The following is a 22,981-nucleotide window of genomic DNA, read 5'->3' as shown; positions in this document are numbered from 1 at the left end:
GTTTCTTTTCCTATAGATTGGATTGGCCTTTTCATCTGAACCGACTATTTGCTTCATAATAATGAGAATTTCATGATAAGGTTGTCCGTATGTTCGAGAGTCAATTGTAATCCCTATCCACTGGTTCTTTTTGATCTTCATCACCCAGGTCTCAAATGCTTCTGTTATTTTCTCTTCAGATTTTCCATTGGACCATGTTTCTTATATCTTGATTGCCACTGCCCACTGGAATGTTTTCACTTTCTGTTTTAATTTTATTCTCATATTATCTAGTTTTATGTTGGTTTGATGTCATCTGGCAAACCACAGAATTCAAAACAAAATTTTATACGCTGTAATGTAGAAGGATGGGGTAACCTGGTTTTGCATTCTTATTTGAATCCTGTTGTTTCATCGGGTGATGCTACACTCGGGACAATTTTGAGTGTGAATTTACATAGTGGAATTGCACATTTATTTTTTATCTTGACATTGCTCAGGAGTTCAGCATGACAGAGCCATTCCTTTTTACTTTTCTCAATTTTTGTGTTTGTATTGTTAATCTGTGTGGGGAAATTTTTTTGACTGCTTGGCTGTACTTTGCAGTGTTATAAACAGCCCAATATGAGTGTGTTGTGTGTTCATTGTGTGTGTCAGTCAATTTTTTTAGTCATATTTATGCTTTTTAAGGTTACAGCTATATTTTAGTAACTCTTATAGTTGAATATTTTGTGTTGGAAATGTCTGTGTTTCAGTTTTGAAAAACATGTTGGAGAGAAAATAACAATTTTTCATTGTTGTTCAGGGTATGATTTTGCCGAGCAATTCACTGCCATATGAAGTTATATCTTTTGTGCATTCAAGCACTAGTGAGGACTTTTTCCTTGTTTTGAAAAACCTTAATCTAACAGAAATGCCCATAAAGCTGACCTGAATTGTGGTAGCTTTTTAAATGCTTGCAAAATGCTTCATTAAACAAGGCAATCTTTTACTATTATTCTGCTTATTTCATTATTGTTTCAAATCCACTATGAATTCAATGCTGTAATGCATTCATATTCTCTCCCAATGCTGTAGTCAATTTACTTCAACTAGTGTGATATTTTTTCTATATGATAGAATTATTTAACTGGTTTTTTGCCAATGGAAATAAATACCTTTTACATACATCTAATAAGACCATCCATTTTATGTAGTGCAATATCCACTGATTAAATGCCATTCTATGTGTAATTGAAAAACTAGACTCTTTAACCCTTAGAGTGCAGTAAGGTTTTTGTATGTTTTGCTCGCTGGCTGCAGCATTTGCCAAAAATTTTTATTTTTACCTGGATATCTTGCATTTGGGCACTTTCCTTCACCATAAGGATCACAAACAGGCCTAAGTCTACCAGACCAGCCTTCATGGCAGGGGTTGCCTCCTGCACAGGGGGTCTCTTCTGCACTCGTTGGCGGCTAAAATCGTGAACTCTCACAGCCCAAGGGTTAATAACCATTGGCTCAGTGCTTCTAGAATTAATACTCTTGATGAAAATATTTATCAGTAATCATAATCAATATGTATTACCATTGTATTTATGTACTACTAAGTCTTATTATTAACCTGGTGTTATTTTCTAATGAGGTTTCAAGGAGGTAGGTAAAATTTAAATTGTATTTATTTGCATAGATTAAGGCTACCCTAAGCTTTAGTCAAAAATTGTGATTAGATGCAATTAATGGAGGCAACCATTTTTTAAAGATTCATGCCTTCATAAATCCTTGGCAATTTATGGGTTGAGTCTGAATTATTTTTGTCAGTACTTCCTAATTGTTAGCTCTATGAGTTTTTGAAGTGAGTTGTTGGCCTATTTCTTTACATACTCTGTGGCATACTATCTGTGATTAGTAACCATATTAGTGTGCTTAAGTAATGTATTTGCTACCCTGTGATACCTTGCATGTGTAGTGCAAACCTAAATGATTTAGTGGCATCCCATAGGGATACGACTGAAGGTCACTAGTAGGCATGTGTTTTCCAGTTAATGCCCTCTACTTGCATTTGTTTTGTAGATGATGTTGTTTCTATGTATGTACTAGTTGAAGGGTGGACTTTCCAATTATTTTCTTGAAATCAATCAAAAACTAAGAATAGAGTAGATGATAAGCTTGTTAATAAATCTGCTACCAAGGCTGCATTTTACATGATTTCCTGTGTTCATATTATGTAGTGAAAAATGTGTTAAATATATCAGAGAGTTGCAATGGGCTGGTATGAATTTTCCATTCCTTATTGGCTGCTCGTTTGAATATCCCCGCATTTGAACCAATTTCTATTAGTTCCAATACCTTTCTGTGCATTTCAGTCATGCAGCATTTTCTAGCTGAGACTTTACCGTCAATGTGATGCCAAGTAAATGATTCCATGCTCAAGTAACACAGAAAATAGAGTTTACATATTTCCATTGGTCTCAGACGGTCAGATTCACATTATTGCAGTTACTTGCTCACCATTTGGAGTACCACTATCAACTTGCAGCAAAAATAATTGTCCTGTCTTTTTGTGACTGTATAGATTGTGGATAAAGATTCACAATAGAAAATCAATTTGCATTCTTGGGTTTTAAGTAGAGATGGGTCGAATAGCAGATTTCTCGAATTCGAATATCGAATTCGAATATTAAATCATAGCTCGAATATTCGAATACCTCGAATTTCGAATACCTCGAATACTAAATGATGAATGCTGGAATGTTTGACTCGGTTGCCTATGCAGCAGGCAACACAAGATTTTGGGGAGTAATTTTGATTTCCTTAAAATGATTCGAACAGGAATTTAGCTGATTAATGAATAATTTAATTTTATGGAAACAATTGGGCATATAATTAATTCAACTAACATCGCTTTACCCCCACTCCTGCTGCCAAGTGCTAGCTGACAATCTGAGGCATTTTGCAAAATACAAGCTCTATTCCACCGGATTTTCTTCAATTATTTTCAGTCCATCTTTGGGAGTTCTCACGAGATAAGAAGATGAATTGGAATTGCTATCAGGGAGAAACCAAATATTCTGAGAAAATATCCTTTTGTCTGTGACTGTAACAATAAAGATTTATAGCACCACTCATAAATTGTAACTTGATATATGTTTTCGGAAAAAAATACCGCATCAACTTCCGAGAAGCTCTGCTGCTCATATCGAGTTTCGCCAGAATGCTAAGTCTCCGTCGTGTTTTGACATTTATTTCTTTGCGTAAAATTCTTAAATAAACTCAGAAATACGTCGTGTTTGGTCTTATTCTTTTTGAAATTACGCGCACATTACTAATATTTCAATTCAATAAAGGTGTAACATCAATTGACGAAAGTCATTCTTAGACACCCTTTGTGCTAATAGATGACTCATGCAGCGGTTGACCTCCACAGAAATGGGGTAGGAAAAAAAAGGTCAGTGGGGGAGGAGAGGGAAGGCCCGAAACACGTTTCTATTGTTCTCGCGTATTTTTTCGAAGCTAAGGTCTTCGTAATATGATCCCTGTGCGAGCTGTGACCTTTTTTTTATTTTGAAGAAGAGGAAAGCCTCAGAGGGGGGGCTAGTGCTGAATGGAGAGGGATACCGGACCTTGGGAAATGCGCTAATGTAAGTATCCCACGGTACTCACACAGCAGTTGACCTCCAGAAATGGGGAACTTCGAAGCAGGTAGCCAGAAAAAGGTCAGTGGGTGAGAAAAGGGGGGAGGGCGTGAAACACGTTTTTATTGTTCTCGTAACTCGATATTTTTTTCGAAGCAGGGGTCTTCGTAATGCGATCCCTGCGCGAGCTGGGACCTTTTGTTTGATTTCGGAGAAGAGGAAAGCTTCAGAGTGGTTGAGGCGAGTGCTGAATGGAGGGGGATAGAGGATCGTGGGAAATGCCCTAAGGTTGCTATCCCACGGCACTGAGTTTCTCCTGGTGGGGGGAATCGGGGATTTTCGGATTTTTTCACCCGACTATCTTCGGTTCCCCTCGTCGAACACTTTTCACCGCTAAAATCCACGAATTTGATGCAATTCGTCAACTTGCGTAAAACGGCGCTGCGAGCACTAAATGACTACAGTTCTCTACATTTTTCCGAGTCACTACCAACGACGTGCGTGCGACAGTGTATGACGCGAAATTCAAAGTATTCGAGGTATTCGAGGCGGTACTTTTCGCATAACTATTCGAAATCTCGAATATCGAATACTTTCTAGTATTCGAGGTATTCGAGTATTCGCGGATACTATTCGCACATCTCTAGTTTTAAGCTATCACTTCAGAGATGTCAGGAGTTAACTGATAAAGAATAGGTGATTATTCTGCTTGAGAGATAAGGGATTAGATGTTTTTTATTGCTCACTCCTATCCTAGGTAAAATGTTGAAAAATGGCAATTTACTGCTTTTAAGGTAGTAAAAGATTTTAATCAGAGAATAACTTTACTCAAGTAACACTGTCAGCCTATCACAGTTTGTTGTACAGAAATATTTGTTATAAAAATATTTGCAGTATAGAGAGTGAAAATATGTTTAGCTAAGGGAAAAAAATCCAGGCCATAAATTTTTTGTTGTACAGAGGTGTTTATTCTCTCAGAGGTTTGGTATAAAGAAGTTTGACTTATACTAAAGGGTTCTTGGTTCGAATTCTTGCTGAAGCCTTTGGACATTATCACCAAAAATTCTCAAAGTGTGAGGTGGTCTTGAGAAAAGAACTGGCTTAATGTCCTGAATGTGTGACCATCACATTCCTTTGACTTGGTCTGGGTTGAGCTGTAACCTCATATACCCCACCCAACCTTTCTGTTGAATCACTGAGTACCTATTTAGCATGTGTACAGCCTTCTCTGAAGCAATTTCCTTCAAAGTTCTTTGATGGCCAATATGTACCTTATGTGGGTTCATTCCTATTCATAATATTTTTTTTTCTTTTTATCATGATATTGGAATAACACCTTGTTCAGCAAGTTCACACCACTTCTGTGAATGGCCCTCTATTCAGAATTAGTCTCTGGAAAGAGGGTATTCATGACTTGAGTCCTAGAAATAACGTGGTATCTGTGCTGTTGATGAACTATTGCATCCTCTTCTTTTTCACATCATCACCTCTGCAGCGAGTTTACGAAAACCATGTTAAAAAACAATATGTTTTACGAGGCTTTGCTAAATCAGTAGCCCTACCAGTGTTGTTTGTCTTTTTTCTATCTTTAATAATTTGTGTTTTGAGCATAACTTTAGACTTAATTCAGCGGTGACTCTTGTTGACTGCCCATAACTCATTTTAAGCCACATTTATGAGCGTGAATCAAGATTATGGAGAACAAAGAATATCATCATCATTAGTCAACAATCCTAAGATTGGTTTGATGCAGCTCTCCATTTATCTCTCCCCTATCTGCTAATCTCTTCATAGCTAAATATTTATTCTCTTTTACATCCTTTATAACCTGTCCTATATAACTCATTCGGGGCTGTCCCTTGCCCTTTTTCCCTTCCACTTGTCCTTCAACGATTGTCTTCATCAGACCATCGTGCCTCAAAATGTGGCCAACTAAGTTGTCCCTTCTTCTGCTTAATGCTTTTAGGAGGCTTCTCTTTTCTCCCACTCTCCTTAGCACTTCCTGGTTACTCACACGGTCAATCCATTTTATCTTCATCATTCTTTGGTAGCACCACATTTCGAATGCTTCCACTCTTGACTTCTCTGCTGCTGTCAACGTCCAAGCCTCGCTTCCATAGAGAAACATACTCCATATGTAGCATCTGATGAATTGTTTCCTTACTTCTATGCTGGTATTTTCAGCTGTAAGAAGATTCTTCTTTTTGTAGAAAGCCCTCTTCGCCTGAGCTATTCTACTGTGTATTTCTTTCTTGCTCCGTCCATCGCTGTTAATTCGGCTTCCCAGGTAAGAGAACTCGTTCACCTCTTCAAGCTTATGCTTTCCTAGGTTGAAGTTTGTTTTAGCCTCCTCTCTTTTACTACAAACTAATATCTTAGTCTTATTTTTGTTGATTTTCAGCTGATATCTAGCCATTGCCCTTTCCATGTTTGTCAACGTCTTCTTCAAATCCTTCTCTGTCTCGGCTATGACTGCTATATCGTCAGAAAATCGCAGCATACTAATTTTTTCTCCGTGGATATTGACACCCGAAGCTTTCTGCTTGATTTCGTTGATGGCTTTCTCTATGTAAACATTAAAAATTAAGGGGGAAAGCGCACAACCTTGTCTCACCCCTTTTCTTATTCTTGCTTCTGCACCGTTTGGTCCACATTTGATCACAGCTACTTGGTTTTTATACAAACTATGAATAATTCTACGATCATTGTAGAGTACGCCGATTTCTTTCAAAATTCTAAGCATTGAATTCCATTCCACGTTATCAAAGGCCTTCTCTAATCGACAAATGCTATGAAGGTTGGTTTGTTTTTCTCCATTCTCTTCTCTATGATCATCCTAAGAGCCAAAATTGCTTCCCTTGTGCCCCTGCTTTTCCTAAATCCGAATGAGGAACTTGCATGGGTCGTAGATTGCTCAAAAAACTATTTTGAATAAGTCAAATGGATACATTAGCTCGCAAAAATACCTTCAGTTTCTCCATTCAACATCAAAAGAAATAAAAAAATTGCATTTAAAATCGAGAAAAATTTCTCTGAGCCGACCACTGCGCGAAGACACCCGAGCGTTGCCGAGGCCAGGCGTGACGTCAAAGGTGCCTAAACAACCGTAGGGAGTAGGGAAATACGCTGAGCGCTTGGTGTAAAATTTGTTTTGAGGGAGTATTTAGCCACTCACCGTCACTTTATTTTGTTCTGTTATTCTTGGGCAAGTTTTCCTATTGCTATTGTGCCTAGATTATTACTTGGGATATTAATAACGCGGCATCGGGATGATGAAGTACAAGCGTTTCACTTCGTGTGTTTTAGTTATCAGAAAAATAGATGATAACGTTGCCGCTTTTTCGAATAGTACACCTGAAATTCATCTACGTCTACATAATACCCCGCAAGCCGCCTATAAGGCGTGTGGCATGGGATGTTAGGACACCAGCCTTTTTTTAGGACACCAAAAATTTATGCCATGACCCTCATGGAATTTGTTAAGACAAATTATTGCTATACGTTGGCGCCAAATCGAGTTGTAAAAGAAACTTGTAATACTGGAGGATAACGATCGTAAGCTGTGCTGTTGACATTAGAGTAAGCTGTGCTGTTGAATTTGGCAACGCCGGATTAGCGGAGAAGGTAGTCCTATCCGTCCTACGGTACGAATTCACAGCAAAACAGTCTGCACACAATCCACATGTGAGATCGCGATCGGTTCCGCTGCCAACACACGCACAAGCTACAACCTATTTCAATGATATAGGTAAATCCATAAAAAATATACTAGCATATACCATAAAAATATAGCGGGAAATAGGCAAATACTCTTATCAAAAACTGGATGTCACTGTCACATTCTTATATTCATGACGTACAACTTACAATAACAGAACTCGTTATGATGAGTACAACTATTTATTCACTGATTTAAACCCTTAAATTAGCCGACACAGGTGACATTTCTTACTACTATTCGTTGAAATAATGGAATAACAAACTTCACACACAGTTTTTATTTCAATAGCGTGATCGTGAAATGTCATATCTACGGTGAACAATGGAGATTAGCACGCCAATGACAATTTTTACACTACTGTTAGACATTTATCGATAGCGTAGTAGCACTTTTTACAATTCAATCACGATGGAACACTGATAACTCTTGGCCGATATTTTTCAACCTTGTCAAACTTTGTGCATTACAACCACTGGCATTGTGATTTTTAGCAGTAGCTTAACGGGAGATGTCACGTTGAAAATAAAACTATTTTGGCACAAAAATATTCCTAGATGTCTCCAATCAGCGAGCAAAAGTTGCATTGACTGGAACTCACCCCATAATACAAGCACAGACAGTCCTAAACGACGAATTCTCCGGTACCTACGAATAAACGGATGAAGTTATTGTATATAAAAGCTAAGCGGACATCATTAAACATCAAAATCGTTCTAATTGCATACTTAAATGAATGATATGCCATCGATAACATCAACTTACAATTAACGTATCCCCCTTCTAATGGCCGTGGCTCAGACTCCTACAACGATGTTATTTAGGTATTATATAATTTATGGTTTAACTGCTCCAGTTTTATATTTTATGCCCTTACTCAGATATTAATATTATAAATAATGCAAAATATGAGGGCTTCCAAGCCTCTATCGTCGGATATTTATCTTTAAATATAAAATAATCAACACGTCTAACAAACGAAGCTCTCACAACCGCTGGCAACTATTACAAACAATCACAACAATAGCTTCGCGTGATGTTTAGGCACCTTTGACGTCATCAAGGCTTCGTCGGCAGTGGCTTGGGGGATGAGGTAGTTTTTCCCGCGCTTTAAAATTCGTTATATTTATCATTAAATATCTCGCGAAGGAAAACTCAGATAAACATGCGGTTTTCTTTGTTGTATTCAGAAAATAATTTTCTGTCCGCCTGTGAAATAAAAAAAAATTCATGCAAGTTCCCCATTGGTCCTCATCCAGGAATTCTTCTGCTCTTCGTTCAATTCTCCTGTAAATGATTCTTGTCAGAATCTTCGACGCATGTGTCGTCAGGCTTATGGTCCTAAATTCTTTGCACTTCTCAGCTCTCTTCTTTTTGGGTAAGGGAATGGTGATGTTCTTCTCGAAGTCACTAGGTAAATCTCCTGTTGAGTACATATCGCAGATAATAAAAGAAATAATATATCCTTGCAATTCCATGTAAAAACTTTTTTCATTCACACTTTTTTTGTTGGGGTGCAGCTTCATCTGGTGCATAAAAAGTTAAAACAACAGCCTTCTATGAAGTAAAGGGTCTATTTGGGGGGGGGATGAGTCACTTGGAAGGGAAACGAAGGGTGATGAGATGAGGTGTGATGGAGAATTTGTTCCCTTACTTGTGACTCCCTTCACCAGATGGACCTTTAATAAGGCATAAACTTTTGTACACCTGAAGGTGCCATACAGGAGCAAAATCTTGATAATATTTGATCGAAAAGTTTTTTTTTATGGAATTGTAGAGTTATATTTTCTTTTCTCACAATGTGAAAATTTCTCTTCAAAATAGGTTTGTATATGTCCAGATGATGTTGCCTGTATTATGCCTGTGAATGCACGTTTGCCCATGTACAACTGTAGCTGTTGAGCTCTGGAAGTGTTTTAGGTTTAATGTGTTCAGGCATGCCATTATGTTTACTTTAGGAGTCGCAAGCCAATAATGTCTTATCTCAACGATGGGTGGCATATCAACTAAAATCCAGTGCTCCCAGTAATTTTTTAAATGGGGACTGTATTTAATGCTTGCTTTTGGGAGACATATTAGAAATGTGTAAATCTTTTTCATTTCAAAATAATATCATAGATTCTGTAAGTTTCTAAGGGCATTATCTTACTACTAAAATACAAGCATTGCATTTTCCATGCCTCTGGATTCTTCCCTATATTTCTAGAAAGGTCCAAGGATCAATGAATCTAATATTTTGCTTGAGAATATGCTTCTTTACACTAGCTTGAAAAAATTTGTTTTTTTTTTCTTCTGCGTGGTATTGCTATGGTAGACTACAAGTTTTGGTAGCATTTCATTTTTCTTCTCCAACCGTGGCCAAAACTGGAGAAAAAACTCAAGAGCCCTGCTTATTTCCATGATGTGTACTATTTATTATTAAATTTGTGTTTAACTTGTCAGTGGATGGTGAAATTCCATTTTGTGGGAGGCGTTGACCGTTTTCATTGCAATTGTGGCAGGTGCTTCAGAGGATCGGCCGGGAGGGGGGGAGGAGGTGGCTCTCCGAGGGGGCCTTTTAAGGAAGGCTGCATCAGAGGGGGGACATCGGCGGAGGATGCCCATCCGGGAGAGACGTGCCGCGGCTGAAGGTGGCGGAGGAGGGAGCAAGCTCGAGAACCTACGCCGTAGAGGTGGAGGAGGGGGGGAAGGCAGCCCAACAGCACAACAGCGGCACAATCGAGGAGCCACTTCATCAGCGTCCAATGTGCCTCTGGCTGCTGTACTGCCTTCTGGTGACCCGCCGAGCAACCAGAGCTTGATGGGCCTTGATTGGCTCTTTGAACACACCGACAGCGAGTCAGAGTTGCCTGCATCAAAACAGCAAGGTAGGTGGCATTGCATGCTGGGCACTTATTCTTTAGAACATACTATTCTAATTTTGGTTCTGCCGAAGAGTATCCAATTGTATGTATTTAATAATTTTCTTTTGAATAGATACCAGGACTCTCAGATAGATACTTCAATGAGAACCTTCTCAATTGAATGGACTAAAATGCTTGGGGGTATATTCCTTTATTCATGTCTTTCTATAATAGTTATTTGCAGCGTTTCATCTGAGTAATTTCCAGATTATTTTTCTAGGTATTCATTTTAGTACTCACAATGTCGTTCAAGTACTCAGCTATTCAGCCTTAAAGTTAAACCTTGGTGATTTCACAGCACCAATTAAGAAGATGAATCACTACCCTCCAGTTTGCCAAGTCATGCACCCAAGCTGCTGCCGAGTGTGTTTAAATGCTCTGTGGACTTGCCGAGTTGAGTGAGCGGTAGGGGACATTTAGTCTCGGTTGACTAGGGGCTTGAGTGTTGTCATTTGATTTAGCAAGCAGCTGAGAGAAAGTGAGTGTAGAGTTGCCACTTGTTAGTGGTTTTGTGGCTATAGAGTGCCTCTTGCTTCTGCGAAATCAAATAATTTATTCACTCAGAGTGCTGTGTTGTCACTGTGCCAAGCAACTGTGCTGGTATCAGTGCTAATGGTTGGTAAAAACAGAATGCTTAGTTCATAGTTGGAGTAAGTCTAGGGGTTGTCAATGATGGTGGGTGCTCTAGCGTATACTTTTCCCAGCCAATCTATTACCTCCTGTTTTGTTTTCTTGCTTTCAGTGTTGTGTATGAGTAGTGCTTCCAGCTCTGGGTTATGCTTACTCTTACTGTTATTCCTATAAATGTCCACCTAAATTTTTTGTCAATTTTTATGGGTTAGGTGTGGAAAAGTGTAGTGCATTGAGGGAGAAGCTGTAATGTAGAATATCACCCATTCTGTGAGCCATCTTTATCCAGTCTGACTGAAGACACATATGTATACGATTATATCATTTCCTTGTTTGGTTTGGTATAGTAAATGACGGAATTATACTTTTCCTCTCTAGGTTTATGATCATAATTGTGGATATATTTTAAGAAAAATTGAAGTTGTAGTTTGCCAATTTTGCTATTTCTTTTAATTACCTAATCTATTTTATTTCTGAACTTTAAGTGCTGATTACCATTTATGTATTTTCTTTACTGCATACCATCATTAACACTGGTCAACATTAGTTTTTGTAACATGAATAAAAATAACTTTTCAAGTGCAGACGACATCTTGAAAATGAATTACATATATATAATAATTCTCTGCCATGTAAAGTATTTAGGAAATAGTTCTCTAGGTATGTAAACACCAATTTTTAACTTGAGTTGAGTTTGAGTGGAATTGGGATAAAATCATAAGTTTCAAAGTTAGCTTTAAGTCTTATATTAGTTCAATTTGCCGACTTATGATTAAGCTTACTCTCAAGTTTTCATGCTAGAGTGTTTAAAATGTATATTGTTCCTACATTTCATCCATAGTTGAGCATGTATAATGAATACTTTCAGCCCTTTTCCTGGTATAAATCCTGAATAATTAATTTCAGGTTACTATTAGACCATTACTATCAGACCAGTAATATATATATAGATAATGCTAATAGCTCCCTTATTATGTTATCTCAATCATAGATTTATAATAAGTTAAAAAGATTCAGGCATTATATGGTGGAAGTTCGACATATTTAAATAAAAGATGGTAGCACTTTTCCACAATATTATGGAAAAGTGCTACCATATTTTATTTTAAATAAACATAGATTTATAGCTTGTGGAGTATCACTGCTATTCCCTAGGTTTATTTCAATAACTTCAACCCTTAAATCTATCTTAACAATGAGATATTTAATGTCCATGCTGTTATTGTTAGTGATGAAACTTGTGATTGAGATTGCTTTATTAAGACTTTAGTTGGGTAGAGACCAGGGCCATTGCGATCACGAGGTTATTGGAATCATTTTTTAAAAATATGCCTGCTGCAAAAATCTGATCTGATAGACCTGATGCAAGTGCTGCAGTTTTTTTAATTCACTTGGGTGCTGCCTCATTGAGTTCCAGCCAATTTTACAGAAGGTAGCAGTAACTGCCGGACATTCATCTGAAAAAGTGGTAACAGGTGTTCAAATCAATTTTCAGGTACCAATGTAACTATCTGCTGCACTGACTTAAGGTTTTAAATTCTTTTCTCAGAGTATACCTATTCTTTAAAATATACAGATGATTCTTAAGTCTACTTCTAAATAATTGAAAAGTGGCACTGGTCTACTGCAGAGTTTAAAGAATGATTGGTTTTTCTCAGGATGTCATATGGGGTAATTTTGATCAAATTTTACCGGCCTCTTCTGATATCTGTATCATAATTGAGAATATTGTGCCACATCATTTTATCTATTTAGGCTTATTTATCGTTTTGCATAAAGTTCGGAAATGTAGAGGCAAGGATAATTATCACTAATGAAAAAAAGAGGAACCCATAAAAAAATTATTGAATGGTGCTGCATGATAACCTAGGGCCATCCATTTCAAGCAGTAAAATGATCCAAATTCTAACTACCGTATAAGCACATGTAAGAGGTGCACCTTTTTTCCCAGAAATTGCAGCCGAAAATGGGGGTGCGCCTCTTACACAAACTTCTTATCTTCCCCGGTCCCCTTTCCCCGGTCGCAAGCCCAAGAGGAACTGAGTGGCCTTGGTTTTCTGCGTGAGTCAGTCATCTAAAAACCAAGGTCAAAAACAAGTGGGAGGCAGGGGAGTTTCTCCCTTAGTGACCTATTTTTAAAATGCTCCTGTTTGTGTTTCTTACTCGTAAGCATTGCACTGTGACGTCGGTACCTCAGATGTGAATATGGAAAAGATCGCGCGGCGTATTTCGCACTGGAGGGCGTGCTAAATTTACTGCTACGAGTGGGCATACCGCGGCATATAGTAATCGCTTATCAAACGTAGAGAAACACGCAATTTTGAAGGACAGTACCTGGTCAATAGTCAACATCTGTCTTGCCGAGTAATTTTCATTACGCTAAGGGCCTGATTTTTCAAAAATCATCTTCAGATGCTATTATAGGGGTTATTGGGATTGAAAATTATATTGGTGTCAAACCTGCTGTTTAAAAAATTTAATCGAGTGTGTAATTTGTTTGACTGAATGGCAGATAGAAGAAATCGGAAATGCTTATAAGTGAAGAGTGCTGAAGGAGAGATAGAGGGGAAGGAGCGCACATCTTTCATGCAACGAGGCTGAGGGCGAAGGAGAAAGGGAAGAACACATCCGATCTTGCATGTGACATCGTTGCCTTCAAAGCGAAGGGGCGAAGGTGCAGCAATGTGATATACGCAGTTTGAGTTGCCTGAAGTTTCCAGTCCGTCTTGTCTTGTTTGAATGCGCTCATGCTACGCTTGTTCCTTCCGAAATTGTGCTGTTTGGACTATTTTGAATATTAGTAGCCTTGTTGTAACCATAAATCTTTGTGTCAATCAATTAGAGCTTTAAAAACTTAAATTCTGTCAGATAGGCATCGCATTAGATCTCTTTATGTTTTGAACCTCGTGTGTGTCATACAATTATTGAAAGCTATTGAGATATCTTCCGGCTCAGTAGATGACTCACCTAGCATTTAGCCTCCAGAAACTGGGAGAATTGAAGGTGGGAGATCGAACAAGGTCAGTTGGTGAGACGGGGTAGGGATGAAACAAGTTTTGATTGTTCCCACGTAACTTGATATTTTCTTTTGAGGCTAGTGATTTATGGCCTGTGGGGTCTCGGAAAGGAAAAAAATGTCAGAGGCATGGGCTGATGGAGGGCCGGGGGTGATTTTGTTAAATCTACGCCATGGTTATTTTCCTACGGCGCTGAGATTCCCCCGATTTTTGTCCAATCTCTTGGGAAGATTCACGCTATGAGCTTGTCGTGTTTTGCTTTAAAATTTTCCACGGCTGAAACGCTATCACAATACTCCTATGAGAGCTTTAAAAAAAGTTGGTCATAAGTAGGACAAGCATCGCAGTGCAACGGCATATGCGAAGAGAGGATCGGAACTCTTTCTACTCCCTCTTATGGCACGTTGCATTCACGAAAGCATTGATTGAAAATTACGGATTCAGATTCAATTTTTTCGACGAATTTGGATCCGAAGTACATTAAGGTGAAGGGCATTACTCGTGGATATTTGGATCTGATGTATCCGATCCGACCGTCCCAAGTAAGCATCATAAGGTTAAGACAAGTGAATGCCTACTTATCTCCGAGCGCCATACATATCTTGTAAATTTAGCAATATATAGATATATGCAGAATTAAATTTGAAAATATGAAAGAAGTGTCTCTTTATTCTTTTAATACAGATCAATGTGTCCATATTTATCCTTGCTATCGAAGTGTAGAGTGTTTTTGTTGCTGAAAGTCTTTTCGTATGGCATAGATTTTTTATTGTCATTTTTGGATTAAGAAAAATGAATACCTTATGCTAAGAATATTTTATTTATGTTAGAGAAAAATGTTTGTTGACCAGTTTAATATACCATGCAATTGTTACCTATCTTCCTCTTGATTCACATTCCTCTGTTGAGTAAAGCTATCATATCCTGTGAAACTGTGCAGTTGGTTCAGCAAAGTCCTCAGCTCATTGTGAGAGGCTTCATTGGCAGCCATTGCTCTTTTGAAGTGCTTAATTTTTGTTTTTTGGTCTTTCATGTTGCACCGTTGTGCTAATGGATGTTCTATTTTGTCAAAATTTTGGATGCCACATCTAACGGTGTCAAAAGCATTTCCTTTTCTGAATTTTGATGTTAAGGAAGAAAGTCTTTTGAGATGTCCTCTAGGCAAAGGTTAAATAATCCAACATGATAGTGCAGATGAACTAACCTCATGTTTCATACAGTTTTAATGTCTGCTTTGAATTTGGAAGCCTGCATTGTCTCGAGAGATATCATACTTTACTAATATGCTTTTTCAGTGCCCCAGTGTAATCTTTCTGTCCTTGTGTTAATGTGCTGATAGTTCAGTGTCTTTGGACTTGTGTCTCAAGCCCAGTTCAGAATTTAATTGGTGTTAAGTCTATACTGCCTAAGGTCATGAGCTTGTCATAGAATTCATCGAATATTTGCAAGTTCATGTTTTCAATCTTACGTCAGTCACTCGATCCTTTCTAACTGATTGTGAAAGCAGTCCGGAAAAATCTTAGAATTACAGCTTAATATTTGAGTAGTTTCCCTGAGATCTGTTGTCATTTTGTGATTGACTTCGTGATTACTGATCTGTTAAAGGTCAAGATGTTTATGGGAACGGTATTACCACATTACAAATAATAGAATCCTCAAGAGACTTTCATGGAAGCCCTTTAACAGAAATGCCTCTTGCCAAAGAGTGATGATTTTGCTGCATCAAATCCCTTGCTTTGGGGGCTTTGTCATTGTACTTGTCTAAATGTTGTTGCCTTGCTTGTCTTTCTTCCTTCTTCCTCTGTCCCTCTTCTCACTCAATGCACGACTCAGGACGAAAAACAGTTGACGGAGGAAGCGCCTCTGCCTTCTGGAATTACACCAATTCTGATGACGAAAGCAACACCAGTCCCGACTGCCCTAGTGCCGCCACTGATTGTGAGTAGCACTCCACAACCCACTCAGTTGTCGTTTGTTTTGTCACCTTGGAATCATTCTCCATTACCTCACCCTTTTCAACTGCGCTTTCTGATGCTTTTCTTTCTTTCTACTTATTGCCAGTGTCACTCTCGGGCTTACTTAAATCTTGGATTATTTATGGCTTTATTTAGTATTCTTCCACAAAAGTTTTTATTGATCGTGCATTTAGTTACACTAGTTTTTTTGGAAGATGCCTCTGTGTGGCGAAACTAACAGTGAGATGAGTAAATTTTTTTGTGAAAAGTACAAAATAACATCATGAATATAAGATATGGTTGAACATAATATGATTGAAAATGTAGCTGTGATACCTTATACATATGTATACCCATACTTAGACAGCTATTTACCTTTTATTAAAAGGTGATTGGGAATTAGTACATACATTCCCTTGCTGTGTTAAGTTCTCTTGTAAGTTACATGAGTATTTTTCAGCAAAAAATATGATGAATGGGCTATCTAACGATCACTAAGTACTGTTTTTAGGATATTTAAAATTATATATGGAGGTACTAAATAATAGAAAAATTTTAAACTAGCTAAAAATAAGTAAGGGCAACTTCGTTAAAATATTTATTGCTCTAAATATTTTCTGTATGGTTGGAAATTTTACTTTTTATCATTTTTTAATGAAAAAACTCTTAGCGATCACTGTCCTTTCCACTCTAAACTTTCAATTATATAATTGATTCCAAAGGTTATTAATAGTGCAGAGCTGTGTATCATGTGGAATGTTGGCGATACTTTCTTTGACCTGTCTCATGAGTTTGAGAAAATCTGTGGTCTTTTCTTTCACGCAATGCTCTTCACATAACCCTTGTATCGTGGTCACAAACTGAAAGGCTTGACTATTTTGTGTTATTGATTTAGTGAAACACTTGATTTGTTCTCTTTACCATTGACTGACAAATGATGTATAAGAGGGTGCTATCCTTATGACAACAGGTGTTATGAAAGTAAGCATTAGGATGAGAATAAAGCCTTGCCACGAAACTTATCTTTTGCCTGTTAACATAGCATTCAGATGTATCAGTCAATTTATCTTCAGCTCATCTTCTGACTTGAAGGTGCTGGCAAAATAGCCTGGCAAAACTCACTTTAGCAGACAAAAAACAGTGTGGTGGCAGCCCAGAAAACATGGTCGCATCAACAATTTACTGCTGAAGCCTGGGAAAGAATGTCACGGTAGAACCACCTTCATATTCAAAATAATGATGATTTAGTTCTTCACAAAAAGGCACTGCACAGCTTTCGGTACCTTTCTTAATATCTGAAGGACATTGGTGAAGTGGAGCAGAAATTTCCACTGGCATATACGTTTTCTGCTGGTTGAATGCACAGCGCTAGCCTTTTTCTTCCAATCCAAACCACTCCCATCAAATTGAGAACTCACACAGCGATTGAGTGTGAAAGGCTGCATTGGTGGCGGTGTCGTGGTGGAACTGATACATTTTATGAAGCTATTAATTGTCACCCTCACACTAACTGCAACTCCCCCTACACTCCGTATCTCCGTAAAAACTGAATTTTTGGTGCATTTCGGTATATTACCCCCTTTTCACCGTCCACTATATCTGTGTGGCTGCCAAAATTAAATTCAAACTTCATAATTTTTACATCACCGTGCATTGTTGGGCCCTGAAAGACTTAGCTGGTGAAATGTGAAATAATTTTCATATGTATTTAGGTATACATATATGAAAGAATGCTTTCTGGGTAAAACATGTTGTGCATGAAGTTAATACCTCCAGGATTTTCTTGGCGTAAGATGTTTGATAAGCCTCTGTAACTTCAATGGCAAGGCATAGTTTTTACTGTTTGCATTGATGTTGGGACGTGATTTCTGATTGATGAAATGCTAAGTGAAGTTACATACTCTCCAACCTCTCATTTTATCCTCTCACAGTCATACACATGTTAAACTTCCTAGCACTACCATTGGCACATCTTAAGGTTGACATTATTATCATGTTTTGGGCTCTTATTCCATTTAATGGTCTGTGTATTGGCATTCAGTTTTAGCAGATAAAGGAGGTTATTAACTCACCTGTATTCTACTGCTCTACCTCAGTTGATTCTTTCCTAATAGCCCACTGACTACCTTATGTGATTTGAAATGTGTGTTTGGTGGCATTAGTATAACATATATGGTCTTTCATCCTAATATCAGGTCCATCAAGTTTGGTTACTATGAAAATTCAGGTAAAATGGATGGAGTTCCTATCAAGTTTCGTATAATAAATATACTTATGCAACAACGTAACCAGTTTCGTGGCCAATAAATGTTGTGAATTTTTGGCAGAGAAAACTTGAGGTTCACACATTTTCCCAATGTTTAAATAAAGAAACTAACTATGTACAGTGGAACCTCGATAAAACGACACCCCACGGTGCACCAATAAACACTCGCTATAGCGAATTGTCGCTTTACCGGAGGTGGTGCAAATAATAGCCAATATACCTCATATTACTCCTTTATTTTTATTTTCTCGCTTAGACGTGTTCGGTGTTATTTTGGCCATGGTGTGTTCCATCAAATGCTTTCTATTCATGCAACTCATGGACGTGCGGGTATGCTGACGACTGCTTTCTGCCGCCCGAGGAACAAAAGAAGATCAAGCATTCGCGAATGCTAATGCCACAATATTTTCACCAAAATTAACTACAGTACACTCCCGATTATCCGGGCTAATGATGGGGAGAGACGGCACGAATAATCGGAAAACACGGATAACCCAAACTTTCTGTTAAATGTCTTGCAATGCTCATAATTTACCTAAAACATACAATATATTATTATTTATGCAGTTATTCTGTTATTTTAGAGTGCTTCCCGGGCTCAATGAGAGCTTTCTTCGCCAGTTCGCGATCTTTTTTTTCGGAGCGCGGTCGCGCACTGCGAGGCTTGGAAAACAGGAACACGGTGCTCCCGTGAATGCAGCAAGCGCGCGATCGCTTCCATTTTACGAAGGGGATTCTTGCCCGGTGTATCCTAGCACTAATGCAGTAATTTCGATGATTTTGCGTCCGATTTTATTTTTTTGTGAAATCGCGGAAAAATTGAACGAGAGTAAAAATCATACACGGATAATCCGCAACCCGGATAAACCGCAGCCGGATAATCGAGAGTCTACTGTACTTCTTTATCGAACGACAGTTTACCACATAAATTTGAGACTGAGCACTCCATTAACTTCATTTCTAACAGATCGCTAGCAATTACAGAGATTAAGGAGTCTTGGTGTAAGTTTTTCCGGCGGTGAAACCCTCGCTATGGCGAGAGCCAACACCAAAAGGGCCTCGTAAAAACTAAATTTTTAACATGCTTATTATAGGATCAATTGACGGTGTATCGGCTATTTCTCGTAATAGCGGGGGTTTCGCTATAGCCCGTACTCGCTTTAACGAGGTTCCACTGTATTTGCAGTCAATTATATTTAATGAAAAAATTTCCTTCTATGTTTGATGATATCCTTTAAAAATCCTCCACCCTATAGTATTTAAAAAAAAAATTAAGTTTGAGTAATAATAGGTACATCACCTTTTTTCCATGTAAAATCCAGTTGCCAACTTATTAGGCATGATGAAGTGTGGTCTTTTAATTTTTAGTTTTTCCTTTTGACTTAGGGAGCTAGGCATATTGGTATCAGTTTGCAGGATATACTACACATTCTTTTTTATGCTAAAATTGATCAAGTTGTTTGAGACTCCATTGGAGGTATTACATATTTAGAAAACAATTGGTTCATATAAGGAAGAGTAGTTAAAAGAGGACCATGCACATAAGTATTTTTGCCTTTAATATTTTATTGCTCAGAATTTGTTTTCCTTGTTTGGAAAATGTCCGATGCAAGGGACCTCTGATTTCTTTTTAATGAGGAGTAGGATTTTGGTTCACATGTGAAGCCGGGCTTGGACTCATATCCTTGTAGATGAGGAAATGTTCTTCCGATGGAAGTCTACCTTACTTGTGTGCTATTAGTCCCAACCCAAGGTTCATTATATACTCTGTCTTGTTGCTAAGCTGGGCTGTGGTCATCTTGAGCAGATTAATCTGGGGATAGAATTTCTTATATGTATTTTAATATGTATGTATCATCCTCCTGGTCTGGGGCATTGATTCAAGACAGTCTGAAATATGTACTCCGATAAAAGCATTCATTATAATGTTTTATGCTGGTGAGTGCATAATTTCAGCCAAGGCTCAGGGTAAAATCTAGCTCACTTACATTGTGGGCATTTAACAAGGAAACATGGCATATTGTCAGAGATGTATGATTGTGGTCAGTGATTTCATAGACCAGGGTTCAATGACCTTACCATGCGTTAGTGTTCTTAGTGGCTTGGTGGTATTGGTGTTTGGGATGCAAATATTTTTATTTTACTGCAGAATGGTTCATAAATTAACAATCACTGTAATATTTGAGCTGTTCAGTCTTTGCATGAGGACTTCTATCATCTAATGCCTTTTAATAATCTATTGCTAATGGGGATGTGTGAGTACTCGAAAATTCGAGTCCAGTTGAGTGGTTGGTATAGTGAGTCCTCGTTTAACGTCACTTACCGTTCCTGAAAAATGTGACGATAAACGAAATGACGTTAATCGAAACATAATATCCCATAAGAAACAATGTAAAAAGTGAATATCAGCTCCTAGACCTCACAATTCCTACGCAAAAAAATTTTAGCGTATCTGGGGCATTTTTTACGATGGGAATGCCATGCTACGGCATAAATACGAGTTCCTGTCTTCATCGACGACAATAGCAGCACTGACGTAAATCCTTCTCCATTTTTGTATCTTCCCGCATTTGCTTTTCGGCTTCGCTATGGTGGTCGCCCGGGCGAGCGTCACCTGGGCATCATCATCGCTGAAACATCGTCGCAGTTACAGGAACCAAAATTATTGTGAACACGGCGAAAAAAGTGACGACAAAAACTCTGAGTTCTACTCGGAAAAATTCCTTGAAATCACTTTTTAGGTTCCTGAAAACCATTATGTCAAGTAAAACCTTGCGCACCTACCTAAGAATTCATTTTGCAGAAAATTTTCTAAAACCGTAATAGCAATTTTTCGCAATCGCAACCGCAATCGCAACCAGCAGTGTTTTCAGAGTAATTGGAGTGGACCAGAGCATCGCTCACACTTTTTTATGCGGTACTTTTGTACCATAGCATACTTTCTTTACTCAAACGCCGAAGGAAGACATAATAAATTGTTAGGATTTCTATGGAAAAATGCAACTTTGGCGTTTCAGCGGGTAATGCCGTTTTGTCCCAGTGTTTGCTGTCACAAGTGGTGCCTTTGCCTTCTTTTAGCCTTTTTGAGCACTAAGTATGTCCAATGTTAATTTTGGTATTCCTTTGTTGTGTTTAGTTTCCCTCTTGAACTAACAGAAAATAAAGTCTATGGTTGATTAAACGAAGTAAGAAATATAGAAAACTTTTTTTTTGTTCCACAAAGCTACGTTCTATAGTTCATTTGCTTCATCCACTAAAAATCCATGAATATTTAAGAACCATATAAATCTTTGATATAACTTTTAATAAAACTTTCCAAGGTTCCCAAACCTTGCAACTTTGGAAGGAAAGTACTTATCCAGCTACACAAGTGTGTTGCTGTAGACATTTTTCTGCAGGCAGTAATACTGTAACGTGGAGACGTCAAAACCTACCACCTAAGCATGTAGAACGATTGGTTTTTCTGCATGAGAATTTGAAAGGCTGAAATATTGCATTTACGTATACAATCTTAATTACAATTGTACAAATATCTGTAGTCAGGGTTCATCTGAGCAGTTTTGACACGTACATTGAGGACATATTACTAGAGGTTAATTAATTTCAATTGTGCTTATGGAACTGTTTAAGATACATTAATTTCCATTCATCTCCTAATTGTAACTCAATTACCATCAACGTTCCTTGTTATCTTTCCCTTTTTACATCAAGTTAAGCATTCAAAATAGAAAATTTGCAAGGGGATTGAAAAAAATGAGAATACATATGTTGGAACATGCATTGCTGTATTGCCTAGTTCAAAAATGACCATACTCTACTCGACTCGATATGTGCGTGTAGTTTTCAACTCGACTCAAGGTCAAAAAGTACTACTCGCACATCCCTAATTGCTAACGTGTAGTTGTGAGGGCTGCTTGAAATCTCCACTTGCTGTACCCAGGTTTCCTACCCCTTATGCTGTTTATTGTCAACTATCAGCTCTCTGAAGACTTAGGTGTTGTCAGGTATTGACATTTTCTAATGGCTTAACTAGTCATGTGGTGGAAATCTTAAGGTAAATCAATCCTTCTCATGGCCTAGGAAAAATGCCAATCTTTTTCTAAGATTCAAGATTGATAATTAGTCACGAATATTTTGCTGGCTTGAAAATACGTGCAAAAACTATTTAAGGTTATACAAATTAAATTTTCCCTCACAGAAGTAATACAAATAATTTGAATTTTTATATTTTGACCTATGAGTATACAAATTATATTATTCCTTATAGTCTCTACGTTTTCCATAATTATTTGTAAAACAATAATCCCGAGAAAATAATGACTCCGCCAATTTTTTGCCTCCACTGGCATGTATGTACATTTTGCTGGTGCATGAGATTTCAAGCCCTCTCTTGAGAAGGCAGTATTAACAATCTGGAATTTTCTCCGTCAATAGGTGGACGTGGGGCCAAAGAGACAGACTCTGGGAGCTCCACCACATTGAGTATTGAGAACGAGGTGATGAAGCTGTTGCCAGATGGAGGCGTTGCCAAGGGTGCTGATGCCACAGATGGAGACTCAAAGCGGAATCAAGGTGCAATACCAAAGAGGAGAGGCACAACTTCTATCCCAGGTGCTGTAGAAATCCTCCTTTTACGCTTTTATGCATCCTAATCCCCTGAAAGCTGTTTTCAAGACTATTTAAATTACATGCAAAAAAAATTCTATTGAGAAAAGATCATTGACCTCAATCTGGATTCAAACCAGGATCCCATCCCATGTGCTGGCTGTTCTGACTAATAAAGTAACCAAAGCATCTTCCTCCCCTTTGAACAATTTATCTCTTTATTTTGTTTTTTATATTTAAAATACCATAATCAATCACCTCACTTCCCTTCTGCAAAAATAAATATTGTATTTG

General features: G+C 38.0%; 1 protein-coding gene across 4 annotated transcripts in view; it reads left to right on the top strand.

Moving 5' to 3' along the window:
* LOC124154444 (pecanex-like protein 1) overlaps positions 1 to 22,981 on the top strand; it is a 64,432-nt gene that overhangs the window by 21,399 nt on the left and 20,052 nt on the right. For 3 of the 4 annotated variants that reach the window (XM_046528163.1, XM_046528165.1, XM_046528162.1), the window contains exons 9-11: positions 9,813 to 10,178; positions 15,695 to 15,799; positions 22,517 to 22,693. In XM_046528163.1, coding sequence (XP_046384119.1) covers positions 9,813 to 10,178; positions 15,695 to 15,799; positions 22,517 to 22,693 — 648 coding nt within the window. The remainder of the gene's footprint in view (positions 1 to 9,812; positions 10,179 to 15,694; positions 15,800 to 22,516; positions 22,694 to 22,981) is intronic. The other variant, XM_046528166.1, reaches the window with a different exon arrangement.

Source organism: Ischnura elegans, chromosome 2, assembly GCF_921293095.1.
Source record: "Ischnura elegans chromosome 2, ioIscEleg1.1, whole genome shotgun sequence".
NCBI classification, from domain to species: Eukaryota; Metazoa; Arthropoda; class Insecta; order Odonata; family Coenagrionidae; genus Ischnura; species Ischnura elegans.
Note: the sequence above shows the minus strand (reverse complement) of the source record. Positions and strands in the feature narration are given on the sequence as shown.